The sequence below is a fragment of the Amphibalanus amphitrite genome, unplaced genomic scaffold (genome assembly GCF_019059575.1).
Source record: "Amphibalanus amphitrite isolate SeventyFive unplaced genomic scaffold, NRLGWU_Aamphi_draft 000102F_arrow, whole genome shotgun sequence".
Classification (NCBI taxonomy): Eukaryota; Metazoa; Arthropoda; class Thecostraca; order Balanomorpha; family Balanidae; genus Amphibalanus; species Amphibalanus amphitrite.
In genome coordinates this window covers 757,427-771,170 of record NW_024881597.1, presented here as the reverse complement: position 1 = coordinate 771,170, position 13,744 = coordinate 757,427, and the positions used below count along the sequence as shown (strand labels likewise).

The following is a 13,744-nucleotide window of genomic DNA, read 5'->3' as shown; positions in this document are numbered from 1 at the left end:
AATGTTCATATGGTTGCAAAATTCGAATTCAGTCAGTTCCTAAAACTGGCCTAGAAACATGTAAAACTCGAAACGAAAAAGTGAACCGAGGTCATCAAAGGTCAATGACATAACCTGACCTTCCAGTGACCTTGACACCCACCCTAATGCATGGGAGCAACATCATATCCCATGTTTGAACTCTTAAAACCACGAAAAGACTGCAAACGCGCCGCTAATGCGGGCCGACATACGCCGAATCGCGATTCCGGCCAAACATGGTCTCGAAAAGTAGGTCACAGGTCAAAGGTCATTGAGATCAGGGTCATACAAATTTCAGGGTATTTGTAAAATTGATAAACGCGAGGGTACTGAAAGTGTCGTCTCGATCGGCCGCTTTTTACGCGAGTTATTCGCGAAAAACCGAGGGGGGGGGGGTCCGTTCGACCCCCCCCCTATACGGGCGAGGGTTTAATTGGACGATTGACGTCGCTGAACTTATATAAAACAATACATTGATCAGCAAATGCGGGTGTGGGATTACGCCAACGATTTATATTCATGGACCTTTCGTGCGATCTGTCTTTTTTTTTTAGAGGGATGTGGGTTGAAAGATATTGGCCAAGACACAAATTTAGCGGACATAAGTAGTTTTCCCGTGGATAGCTCCCTGGAGCGAATATTCTTCTGAATATCTCAGCCAGATTTCATCCCTTGCCCGGACATTCCCTCAGGCACAGGCTGTAAGCTGGCTGATCGGCTAGACCGCCTTGTCTCGGGTGACTGACTATTGTGACCGAGCCAGCGCGGACAGAATGCACCGGTCATGGATCGCCCTGTTGTCTCGCCCCCCCCCCCTAGCACACCCCTCCCACTCAGGACCACCCCAATCCAAACAGCGTCGAGTGGTGTTCGCAGTTCAAACGTTTGCCGAGTGGCACCGGCGCGGCGGCGGCGGTCGTGGCGCAAACATGCCGCACCGCGCGACAAACGTGGCGCACGACACCGCAAACAAGTCTCCCGCGGGGCAGCCATCAGTCACGGAGACAGCATGCCGGGCTCCCGTGCTGCTGGGACGCTTCCTGAGTCCTGACCTGGGTCACCATTTCCGTGTGGGTCACTCACGGGCATCTCTCTCTCCTCTAGCTTCAGGCTCGGAACAGGAAGTCTGGATCCACAACAGGTCGTAACGTATTAATTATTTATGTTATTAGCACCGCGCCAGGCAGTCATTGCCGCACTACAAATCAGCTAGGATTGCATAGCAGCAGCCCCCAGTTTGCTCAGAGGGTGAGATATTCTTTTTAGCTCCCCCTCCCCTATCCGGAAACTGTTGTGTGCGTTATTCTGGTGTACTGCAGTCGTTCCTTTCGTCCCCGCCCCCTCTTCATAGCGGTTGTTTGCCCCTCCCCCTGGGAGCGGTGGCTGGGACAGGGCGGCGACATTCATACGGGCAACAATCGGTCGACGATGAGCGATCACTCTGGGCCCAACGGAGCGGAAGGAGCGCCGCTCGCGATGTGATGGACGTCGGCGCCCCGCTCGCCCTCGGCGACGGGCGAGCGGCGAGCAGCGAGCGACAGATGCATGGCGCGTGCTGCCCCTCCGGCCCGCCGCCGACTTGACACGACTATCGAGGCGGAACGCGACCCGAATTTATGGCACAGCTTGGAGTACGGCCAGCCTCACTTGGCCGACAATTGATGGCACGCGTTATACTTGTAAGATGAATTGGAATATTATTCGGAAATAATGTAGCGGCATTATTTCACAACGTGCATGATTTCTCACAACTAATGAGCAAAGTAGGAGAATACTCTGGTACCTACTAGTGGTGTCAATCGGGACTTGAATCTTCGAAATTCCGATTTTGTCCAATGTCCAATTCGGAATTCGGTTGGACAATGACAGCAGGCTTTGGACAACTTTGGACATCGCTTGCTACATGAATCTCAGCATTTTTATAAAGTATAAACATTTTTATAAAGTAATCGTGTTTAACATTGATAGGCTATAAGAAAGCTCAGCTTTCGATATGATGAACACTTTTGAGCTGGTAACGCCATACATTAAAAGCAAATTCAATAAGAGTGTTGAGTGTAAACTATTGCGTAGATGTCGGACATCTTTGGACAAATGGCTGGCTTGGACATTGTTGGACGGACAGTCGACGTGAGTATTGGACATTGGACGGACATTGGACATCCGTTTTCTAAAATTGACACCTACATCAGAGGGCCAGTGATGCAGCACCTTCAATCATGGCCCCGAAAACCAGAAGCACGTTGAAAATTCGATGAGCTTGGCTTGCATAAACCGTAACATGACATTTTCAATTGTTTAGCTGTCCAGCTGACTATAGACTGACTCGATGTAGGTACTCATATTTCGCTCAAGAAAGTCAGTAAGCATTTGTTGCACTCTTCACTGCAACAGAGGCAAAGATCTACTGTTTTTTACTCTTTACCATTAAATCCGTCAATTTTCACTTGAACATTTCTTAAAAAAAAAAAACAGCTCGTCTGTTATTGCATTTGGTTACCGCGTTTGGTTTTCGAATTGCTTTCAGTTGTCGAATGATCTGAAAAAGATATCTTGTGCTGCTCCAGCGAAGCTCCTGCCGCCTCCTCCCCTGGCTGCCCCAGTCAGGCCTGCAGCCATTTCAGCCCTCCAGAGAAGCGGCGGAGTCGGAACAAAGAGACCACGGCACGGGCTTGTGGCGCTTATACCAGCTTAATTCATGTTAGTCACACAGTTAGGTCATTAGCGAGATTTTTAATGAAGTCCACCACTTTATTAAACAGAATAATATGTGAGCGCATAGTGCCGTTAATTAGGGCGTCGGAATTGTGTACTCCTGAGCAGCCACCGCACAAATGAACCACGGTCCTGTTATGGTGGGCTTAACTTCATTATGCTGTAAAGTGAACAGGGATAACAACACTTTACACAATGCATATACCTATATTTCACTTCTAATTTATACAACAAATTAACTTCTTTTACAACAAGCGAGAATATCAATGTTTAGGCAGCGTGTTGCTGTTTATGAATCTCTGAGCCGCAAACAATGTTGTTGAAGGCTCGGGAATTATTTGTGCAAGGTAAAACGGATAAACCTATACATTAACTACTGACCTGACCGACCTGACCGACTTACTGTAACTGACCTAACTGACTTACTAACGGAATTTATTAATTAATGATTGATTGACCAAATAATTAGCAAATGCGAGGAAGCCGTGCATGCATAAGTGCCCAAGCTTTCAGATCTGTAGTCGATGGAGTGCAAAGTGTTGCACTGTGAATAATTATAGGTTTATACGCCTTCATTCTACTTATTTGTCACCAAGTCATGCATTTTTATTTGTTTGTCAGCCAAACTAAACTGCTATGCATTTTTTCATAGCTACCTAATCACCGATGTTATTTTCATTTCCCTATGCGGATGTGGAGATATGATCACCCAGGATTGTGCCTTATACGCCTTGACCTTTGGCCCTGATACGAAAGCGGTCTGATAGAAGTATGATCTTCAACTACTGCATCCGATTCCGAACCGGATCAGTTTTTTTTTGTCATTCTTAGTTGGCATCGCCGCTAAGAAGGTAATGCTCCATCTCAGAAGTTAGTTGGTGTTCTGAATCGGTTTCTGCAGCGGCCCACGACTCGGTGCTTCCCTCTGGTGAGCTGCTGAGGTACTGAGGTGCCTCGGGGCTGCCGGCCGCCCCCAGTAGATCCCGCGGGCGCGGCGTGCCGGCGGCGGCGGCTGCGCGGAGCTGGGCTGGACCGTGGGCTGGCCCGCGGCTGGGGCGGCCGCTGGGCTGTGGTGGTCGCGCGGTGGCCTGAAGACGAACCGGCCGACGCGGACTGGGTGGGCGGCGGCCGCAGGGACCGGACAGGCGCGGTGTGTCAGGTCCCGCAGCTGGAGCATGGGGATGCGGCTCGTGCTGCTGGCCGCTGCTGCCAGCCTCGTGAGCGGTATCACCGACAATGGTGAGTACTGGGTATCATCGGTATCACCGGCCATGGTGTGTACTGGATATCAGCTATAACACTGACAATGGTAAGTGCCGGGTATCAGCAGTATCACAGACAATGGTGAGTGCCGGGTATCAACGGTATCACCGACATCAGTGAGTGCTGGGTATCAGGAGTATCACCGACAATAGTGAGTACTGGGTATCAGCGGTATCACTTCTACACTCACGCAGCTGATAAAGGACGGTAATACACATTGACAGGCAAGATAAACCGGTCATGATCCGTTTGCATTGTGCGTGCAACGGAAACAATTGATAAAATCACTCTCAGTAGTAGGATCACCTGATAGATTGTAACAGCGAGATAAGCCTAAAGCTATACGCTAAAACTATTGGGAACTCCTGTAGGATCTTCTGGACTAAGTACCTAATTCTGTCAAACACATTTGCGTAACATTACGGAGCTTTAGATATGGCCCCATTAGTTTGTATACCTCTGGATATATTTACTAGAAATAGTTCCTTCCGATATTCCCATCAAGTTTTTCCTCATTGCTCACTTGCCTTCACAGCCTTCCCTCTAGCGGCTAGCCTTTCTTTCTTGGCCTGATGCTTTCCCATGTACCCTTATGCTGCTATCCCATTCATTCGAAAGTTTTGTTCTGCCCTGTGGGAACTTCTGCGGACTGTGGGAAAGCCAGTCCTAATTTAAACACATCCTAGCAGATAAAACATTACGTAAGACGGGAGCAGAGCAGGCCTGCATGCAGCCTACCAATGAAATTCAATTGATCCGACGCGGTTCGGCGCTAGACAAAACAAATTACCGCCGATCCCAAGGAGCCAGCATGTGCTCGCCATGTGTTGCGCCCTCCGGCCCCGGCGGCCGGGGAGCTGGGCGGGGGAGTGGGTGACTGCGTGCGGACCGCGCCGCAGGCCACCTCGGCCACTTCGAAAGGTCAGGGGTCACCGGGCCCGTCCACCGCCAAAGGTCAGCCTCTGATGTAGATACTAGCTGTCATTGGCTTTCCAGGAAGGCGATACTGCCGGCTCACCTAATCAGGGCCACGTGCTTATCTAAATAGCGCACACAGACAGATGGCCCAAACATGAGCGTGATCTATGGCGATATATTGCAAGCGGCGCCGTTCCTCATCGCAGCCACTGAAAGAAAATGGAAAAACTTGGACGATTATGGCGCGCCATTTACACCCTTTGTTCGAGGGAGCATTGCAATGAAAAATGTCTTCCCCACCTCTCCTCTACCCTCTCTTTGCCTGAAATAGTGCACTGGTGCACATTCTCACACATTTTAACTGGTGCAATTGCTACGATCAGTTGCAACCCGAAGGATAGCTGCACTGCGGACTGTTGTGCGCGTGTGCGAGCGTCCCCCACGAAAGGCCCACGCCCTAGCGATGAGTCACTGGGCAGAGGGGCGGAGGCCTCCCTCCTCTGCCTACCTCCCCCAGAGCCCAACCAACGACACAAAACCCATGCATTGTCTCCGTAGGTGTTTCTGCGATGACGAAACGAAAATGCCGATTGGTATTGTGTAGCAAGGTGTCGTAAAAGCAGGGTGATTGAATTTTTGTTTCATCCCGTCTGTTTTATTAAACGTTGGTGACATCACGTTGCCACACTTCGAATATTTTATAGTTGTTTTCTGAGATGGTCGGTGCTCGGAAACGCAATTATTATGGTTTTGAAAGGGTAAACTGCTTATTATTCCTCCCGCAGTGGTCTATAAAATTGAAATTGTTTCTATGCCAAAATGCCGGAACAGGAAAGGAAACACTTATGGTGTTATCGAGGCCGGATAATGTAGCCTGGCACGATATTCCTTTGTTCGACATTGCTCCTCATTCTTTTCCTTGAGTTTGGTGTTTGGCCTGTGTGTGCCATGGAACCAATCAATCAGTACCAATCATCTGAAAGCATGGAAGAACAGAACAGAACAGAAATGCAGTGTCATTTGTAAGTATGTTTGCAGTATTCGCTTATCTCCACTGCCATTCGTATTCGTCTATGAAAAATGAGCACCTCGGGAGATAGATTTGTGAACGTCTGGCCAAAAGCTAGGACAGAAAAAGCGACTCCTGCTACATGCCTAATATCGCGCACGAGAGAAGCGGAATTCCCTGCTATTTTACACTGTGTAAAGCGGCGGCTCTCTAACAAGCGCCGTCACAGCGTCCCCATTTGAAGTGAGTGTCTAGTAATCGGTATCATTCGCACTCTAGCGTCAGTCCCGAGGGAAATTCCCGGGCAACTGAGCGAACCTCTTTGTCTTTTCTCTGATAGGGGTGAGAATGTTACTATGTCCTCAAACACACCATGCGAATCCCTTCTGTATCAACGTTCTGCGTAACATTTTGCAATTATGCATCGGGTAACCGGCCAACATTTCGTAGCCACCCGAATGGCGAGTTATTGAATGATATTTGCATAGCCGTCTGACAGCTGCGCCTGAACCGATCTGCCCGTCGACTCGTCAGAGTAGCTGACCGGCAGTCTGACCCGGTTGCAAAGCGTCCCAGTTAGTTGGACACGGACCGATTGGATTCGATGACTGCCGTGCCGAGGGGGCACGTCCGCGCCACGTCCATTCCACCGCCGACGTGACGTCGCGTCCATCGTGACCCGCCGCCGTCGCCAATTGCGGCGCGTCTGTGTCAATTGTGGCGCACGACAGGCTCAATTGCCGCGCTGAGGTGGAGACGGCGGCTTATGCTCGCCGAGCGCCCGCTAAGGGCTCAAGATACGGCCAGCATGAATGGACTGCGGCGGCCGTCCTCAGTAAATGTACGACGGCCTGGCCGGGTCGTGCCGCAGCATGAGCCGCTTTACGGGATTGAGGTAAAAATGGTCTCTGTAAAGTGTCTTTGTCGAACCGATCGCGAGCTGATTTATAGGGTATTTGGCACTGATTGTTCTGCTCGACCATCGGCCAACCTTTCGATTCCGCGAATCTCACCAGCCATGGTTAAATGGACGGGCGACAGTGCAAATATTGGCCGGGGCGCGGTGCCGCGTAGTGCGGTGCAGCTCAGAAAATGGCCCCATACGTGCTGCGCCAGCGACGATCGGACGCTGTAGTCAGCGTGTCCCGATAGAGGTCCGAACGCAGCGCACCAAACCGCGGCGGCAGGCCGATGTCGTAAAAGGAAAGTAATCGCCGACCCGACTCACTTTCAATCGCTGTTGAAGACATCGCCGCCTAAAATGGAGATTATTTCACGCCGAGAAGATTTTAAAGACGATGTCTGACCTGCGTTAGGTTCGGAACAAGCTCCGAGCATATGATGGATACAAATGAGATGAGTCAAACGACATAATGATTGCTGACATAGGACATTACGAAATCCAAAGGTTGAGTTTGCCGTCCTTATGAATATGCGCCGAAGGATAGCTAAATGGAGGCGGATGCTAAAAATGTCGTGCGTATGTACTTAGAAACACAGATTAATAATAAAAGCTTTCCTATATATTAGTATTAGAATTAATCGAGATCTTTGGTTCCCCTCCGAGATACTGCTTTTGTATACGCTTTATTCGTCTGCCGTTTGATAACGCCATGTGGAAACACCCAAAGAAAAGGACAAAGGGCTGATTTAGTCACCCAATGGAGTCCAACTACCACCTCTGAAAGCTCTGTGCAGGTGCAAGGTCTATTCACCGGACCATTAAAAGCATTCTTGTACGTATGCTTCGCACAACAAATATCTATTCTTATTCTTCTTCAAACAATCACGACATTCTAAAATACAACACCCAGGAAGCACGGCGGTATTCCTCCGGCTGAGCCACACGAATATTGAACCAGTGATCCACTCTGATTTAAAACAGTTACATTGAATTCACCCTGAACCCCCGCGACATCACGGCTCGATCTCTAAGCGGTCAGCTGGCCGGCTGGTCTGCCGGTAATTTACCGACCGCAATGGGTATCATTTGTCCGCCGCCCACCCGGAAAGATAGCCACGGGCAATCAGTCTCTCTGCGGTGGGTCGTGGGAGGGTCGCGGCAATCAGCGAGTGTGCCCAGAGACTCTGAACGACTGCGTGCACCGCCACCGATCCCAGCCGGTGCGGATGCCGTGTGTATGTGGGCGGACGCGGACACACGTGTGGGTGGGTGGGTGGGGGGAAGTCCCCTTGGAGTAAGGGAGGAGATTGGTGCATTGCGTCTGTGAGTGTGGGTTCCTGTATTGGTCGTCTTGTGTTTTGCGTTAAAACATGCATGCACGTAAATCGCACGCTGCATATTTGCTACAGTGCAAGATGCGACTGAGCATTATGCGACCCTGAGGTATAGCCATATAGCCATCCTCCGGGCCCCATGTCATATACAAATTACATGGGGGGGGGGGGTGGTTGCCACCCCCCAGGTAGTCTTTCTGCTCTGCACTCAACATTTTTAGAGCTAGAAGGCTGATATTTCGTATAGCTGCTCCCCTATCCTTTCTTGATGTCCACTGAAAATTTCAGGTTTCTGTGACTTTTGGTTTCGGAGATATGACCTTGTTTTTCAGGTCATGTCATGACCCAAATGGCCAATTCTCGACATCTTGCGTTGGCTATGGGCCTTGTGAGCTTTTGACACCTTGATTTCGGCCTTTTTTACCAGTCTTACCTCCCACCTATCATGGAACATGTTGTTCGACGATGTACAGATGTCAAGGTCAAGGTCAAGGCCAACCTAGGTCATCTAAGATAATTACCTTTTAGGCAAGCGGAATTTACTTTTTGTGAAGTTTTTTTGACTGCTTTTTTGGTAAAAGCTTCTCAGATCATGATTTCACGTAATATGGACACATAAACAATCGGTGCACACATCAGTATACACACAGACACACATACATACAAACACATATAATTGACCTTGACCTAACTTGACCTGAAATGACCTCAGCAGCAAACACCTGGTCGGGTAGTGTGAGAAAGAGGTTCTAGCTGGCTTGGCACCAGAAAACGGCATCGTCATCGGTATATGATAAGCAGCGCACTTGATATCAAACGGTGACCCAAAACAGCAACATTTTTTAGTTTGACCTGACCTGGAAGGTCAATGACTGACCTGAGAAGGTAAAACTGGGTATCATTGGATTCGTCTCTTCCCAAAGAATCTTTTTGGTCTTTACCGCTAAGCTCTATCTCCAACAGGAACAAAATGGCGCGGGGGGGTGGCAACCCCCCCCCCCATGTGCGTTCTAGGATGGGAAAATGGCATGTGCGGGCGAGGGTTAATATTTCAGCTGCATTCATGCTGGTAAGAACAATTCAGCACTGGGGCGCGGTTCGGGGCAGTTGGAGGCTGGAGCACGTGGTTCACGGCGCCCGTCTGTCGATCGACTTTTGACAATCGACAGCAATCAAACTGGCCAAGTTCCGAGCGAGGTGCCGGTGTTAGGCGGCGGCTGGACAAGCGGCACGTCTTCTCACCACCCAACGCCTCCTTTCACCGCCACCCGGTGTGTTCTCTCACCTTCACCCACCTCTTCTAACCACCGTGGGTCGTCTGGCGTCAGAGAACTGAGTCGTATCGATCAGACGGCGATAGGTTAGCGGCGCAGCGGCGGCTGTCACGGCCCCTCGGTCGGCCGCAGTTGCCTCTGATGGCTCACAGAGAAAGAGCGGGGGGTACAGCCGGGGAGGGAGTACATGGGAATGGGATGTGAGGATGGGATATGGGGATGAGTGGGACATGGAGTTAACTGATGATAGACGAATACTGGTGACTGAGGTTTTAGGACTTGAGTATCCAGTGGCGGATCCAAGGGGGGGGGGGTCACATGGGTCATGGCCCCCCCTTGAGGCCCGGGGGCCCAAAGGCCTGCCAGGGGCACCATCGGCCTATCAGGGGTATCACAGTCCTGACAGGGGCACCACAGGACCGCCAGGGGCACCACAGGCCTAGCAGGGACACCACGGGCCTGGTGCTCCTGGGCCCTGACAGGACTGTAACGCCCCTGACAAGCCTGAAGTGTCCCCGGCAGGCACGTGGTGCCCCTGACAGGCCTGAGGCGCCCCTGCAAGGCCGGTGGTGCCCCTGGCAGGCCTGTGGTGTCCATGGCAGGCCTGTGGTGCCCTTGCTAGGCCTCTGGTGCCCCTGACAGGCTTGTAATGCCCCTGGAAGGACTGTGGTGCCCCTGGGCCCTGACAAGCCTGAGGTGCCCCTGACAGGCCAGTGGTGCCCTTGCTAGGCCTGTGGTGCCCCTGGCAGGCCTCTGGTGCCCCTGACAGGGTTGCGGTGCCCTTGGAAGGACTGTGGTGTCCCTGGGCCCTGACAAGCCTGAGGTGCCCCTGACAGGCCCGTGGTGCCCTTGTTAGGCCTGTGGTGCCCCTGGCAGGCCTCTGGTGCCCTTGCTAGGCCGCTGGTGCCCCTGGCAGGCCTCTGGTGCCCTTGCTAGACCGCTGGTACCCTTGCGCCCGGAGAGGACTGGTGCCCCTGAAAAGTCTGAAGTGCCCCTCGGCAGGCCCGTGGTGCCCCTGACAGGCCCAAGGTGCCCCTGCGAGGCCGGTGGTGCCCCTGGCAGACCTCTGGTGCCCCTGGCAGGTCTTTGGTGCCCCTGGCAGGTCTGTGGCGCCCCTGGCAGACCTGTGTTGACTGGTGCCCCTGCTAGGCCGCTGGTGCCCCTCACAGGCCTGCGGTGCCCCTGGAAGGACTGTGGTGCCCCTGCCCCTAGGGGTGCTCATGGGCCCAACAGGCCCGTTGTGCCCCTGACAGGCCTGTCGTGTATACTTGCTAGACCTGTGGTGCCCCTGCTTCCTGGCAGGCCTGTGGTGCCCCTGGCGGGCCTGTGGCGCCCCTACAAGGCCGTAGGTGCCCCTGACAGGTTTGTGGTGTCCCTGGAAGGACTTTGGTGCCCCTGACAAGCCTGAAGTGTTAAGGACAGACCCTTTAGACGCCAGGGTCAAGTTCGTCGGACTGACAACGATTTGCTTACCTGATAACGTTCCTGGTAAGTACTCACTACTCAGCGTCCACAACATATACCGGGTGGCCCAGAAAAAACGTTCCCAACTTTAAATCAATATTTCTCAGAAAGTGATAAAGATACAACATTGAAACTTCGAATAGTCAATGCGGCACACATTTTGAGTAAATTGTGTGATTTTCATGGTGTTCGGTAAGTTACTTTTTAAACGGTTCGTATTTCAAGCATGCCATGTAAAAATTACTTTTTTGCTCCGATGTTTACTAAATAATGTGAGTGAACGGGTCACTTTCACCCCGCGGCACCGCGGCCTAGAGCCATGACTTCTACTGGCAGCTAGTCTCATTAATGGTTTGGGTCTCAGGATGACACATTCCCTCAGGCAACGACGATGGCTCTGTGCCAGCGGCATCGGAAGAAGTTTCCAGTTTTCTAACCATCTTGTGGCTCAAATGCTTTCCTGGCTGACATTCCTGGGAAAAGGTAGCATTTTAACCATTTTTTTTTTGTCATCTGCTGGCAATGTTTTTTTTTTCCACTTTATTTTCAATACAACATAACATTTTCATGTGCACACTTTGGTTTTACACTTAGCATACCTTACATTACACATCAGGTAATACATTGCATACTTCCATTTCACACACATTTTTTCCTGCCCCGCCCCGCATCGCCCCGCGAAATTACACATATTCCCGTTCTCGCTGGGGCGATGCCCCAGGCCGCCGGCCGGGCCCGCGACCCGTCAACCCGATAGGTTGGCGAGCCGCGCGCCCGGCCGGCCGGCCGACCCTTTATAGTGTCGGCCTCCGGTTAGCCGGGTTGGGTTAGGGGCGGGCAGGACGCGTGAACTCCTTTTTCCCGCGGCTCCATCGTCCTCAGCTATAGGGACAACACTACGGAAACAAACACCATCGTGCGTGCACAAACACCGGTCGTGGTGGCTGTTGCCACCCCGACCTCTGCCCCCGCCCGCGCCGCCCCGCACCTCGGTGCGTCTACTCACGCGAGGCGGCGCCCCCTAACCACCGGCCCGCCCCGCGGGCCACAAGCGGTCCGAGGGACGGGCCGGCGGCCCGGCCTGCCCAGCATATGCTGGGGGGCCGGGCACGGGTTGGCCCGGATGGGGTAGGGCGGGGGCCTTTCGTCTCATAGGGAGACGCCCGTTTCAAGATCGAGCTGCGACCATTTACCGGCAAAAACACCCATTGTTTCATTTATTTGAGCCCAATACTTTTCACTTTCTTTATCAGCTTGGAGATAGCCCAGAAATGTGAATATCGATGGGTTTCTGTTGGATTGCAAAATATGAGTACCTAAACTGATTAAATGATTTGCAAGTTTGTCATTGCCCTCTCCTAGTAGCACTTCTTTCATACGTATTTTCTCTGTAATTCTGGTAAGGTTTTTTAAATCGAGCCAGTTTGTCAACTCTAACCATAGGCTCTGTGCTCTACGGCAGTACCAAAATTTGTGGGAAATGTCTTCGAGCTGGTCGCAGTGATCACACTTTCCGGATTCCTTTATGTTCATTTGATTTAACAGTTTGTTTGTGGCAGCTATTCTAGTAATCATTTTATACCTAAGACCCCTATATTGTGATGGAGTTTCCATTAAAGATCCGTACACCTCGGTCCAATTTACGTCTGGTATAACACTCTCCCATTTGCTCTCCCATTTATTGCGATGACTTTTTGTTTTATTTTTTGATAATATTTCGTGTAAGTGACTAGAGCGGGTCGATGGATCAATGATGAATCCAATCTTTGGATCTATGATTGGCTGGGTAATTTTCTTTTTTCCTGTAGAACTGACCCACTGTTCTGGCAGGCTTCTTAATAAGGATGCATAATCCAGGAAGTTCACCCTCAACGAGAATGAATTTCTAAATTCTGCGATGTTCATTAACGATCCATCCACTTTGAGCAGATCGTTCAATGTCCTTACCCCATGTTCGTACCATTGGCATATCCATGAATCTTTAAACTTTGTGTACTTAGAGAAAAAGATATTGCTTACGGTTATATCACTAATGTCCATTTGGAAGCACTCTTTGAAATCAGCCAGGGCTAGCATAACCTCCTTCCAAAACTGGTTCCTTATACCGGGAGCTTTTTTCCTTATAGCGATTGCTTCCATTTGCCATACGGGTATCGATTTTTTCAGGACATTTTCTGCAATGCTGACCCAAGCACTGTTCTTTGACACGAGTCTCTTTAGCCAGCTAATTTTTAAGGCGGATATATACGTTTTGATGTCTATCATTCCAACACCTCCTGATAAGGCTGTTTTTTTCCAGAGAGACACGGCTAATTCTTTCATTCTTTCCATGCCAAAGGAACTTGTATAACAATGTCGTCAATTTCTTTATTACTTCTAAGGATGGATTCGGAATAGAAATCAAAAGGTAGCTTATCTTGGACAGCATCAATGACTTAATCACAGTTACCTTTCCATGTAATGATATATTGCGATTCATCCACTTATCTATTTCTCGTTTGATCTCAGTAATCTTGTCCATGTACACCTCACCCGTCTTTTGCAGATTAGAATCGAAAGAAACACCCAAAATTTTGAGCGTCCTGCTCCATTGTATTTCGATATTCCTCTCTAGTGCTGTTCTGTGGCTGCAGGGTGCTCCTATCCACATCGCTTTTGTTTTGTCTATGTTTGGCTTCAACCCAGAGAATTTGGCGAACCAACCAAGCTCACTGAATAGTGCATTAAAACTTTGCAATTTAGGTTTCAGGAAACAAACAGTATCATCCGCATACATTGCTATTTTTACATCCGTCCCTGCTGGTTTCAGTCCCTCAATGTCTCGATTTTGCTCAATTTTCCT

At 50.6% G+C, this 13,744-nt stretch overlaps 1 protein-coding gene across 1 annotated transcript in view; it reads left to right on the top strand.

Annotated features, from left to right (window-relative positions):
- The first annotated feature begins 3,682 nt into the window (after nucleotides 1-3,682).
- The window catches only part of LOC122380626 (nephrin-like), a 67,770-nt gene continuing 57,708 nt past the window's right edge, over nucleotides 3,683-13,744 (top strand). Inside the window, exon 1 of the mRNA XM_043363957.1 lies at nucleotides 3,683-3,975. Coding sequence (XP_043219892.1) covers nucleotides 3,912-3,975 — 64 coding nt within the window. The 5' untranslated portion in view covers nucleotides 3,683-3,911. The remainder of the gene's footprint in view (nucleotides 3,976-13,744) is intronic.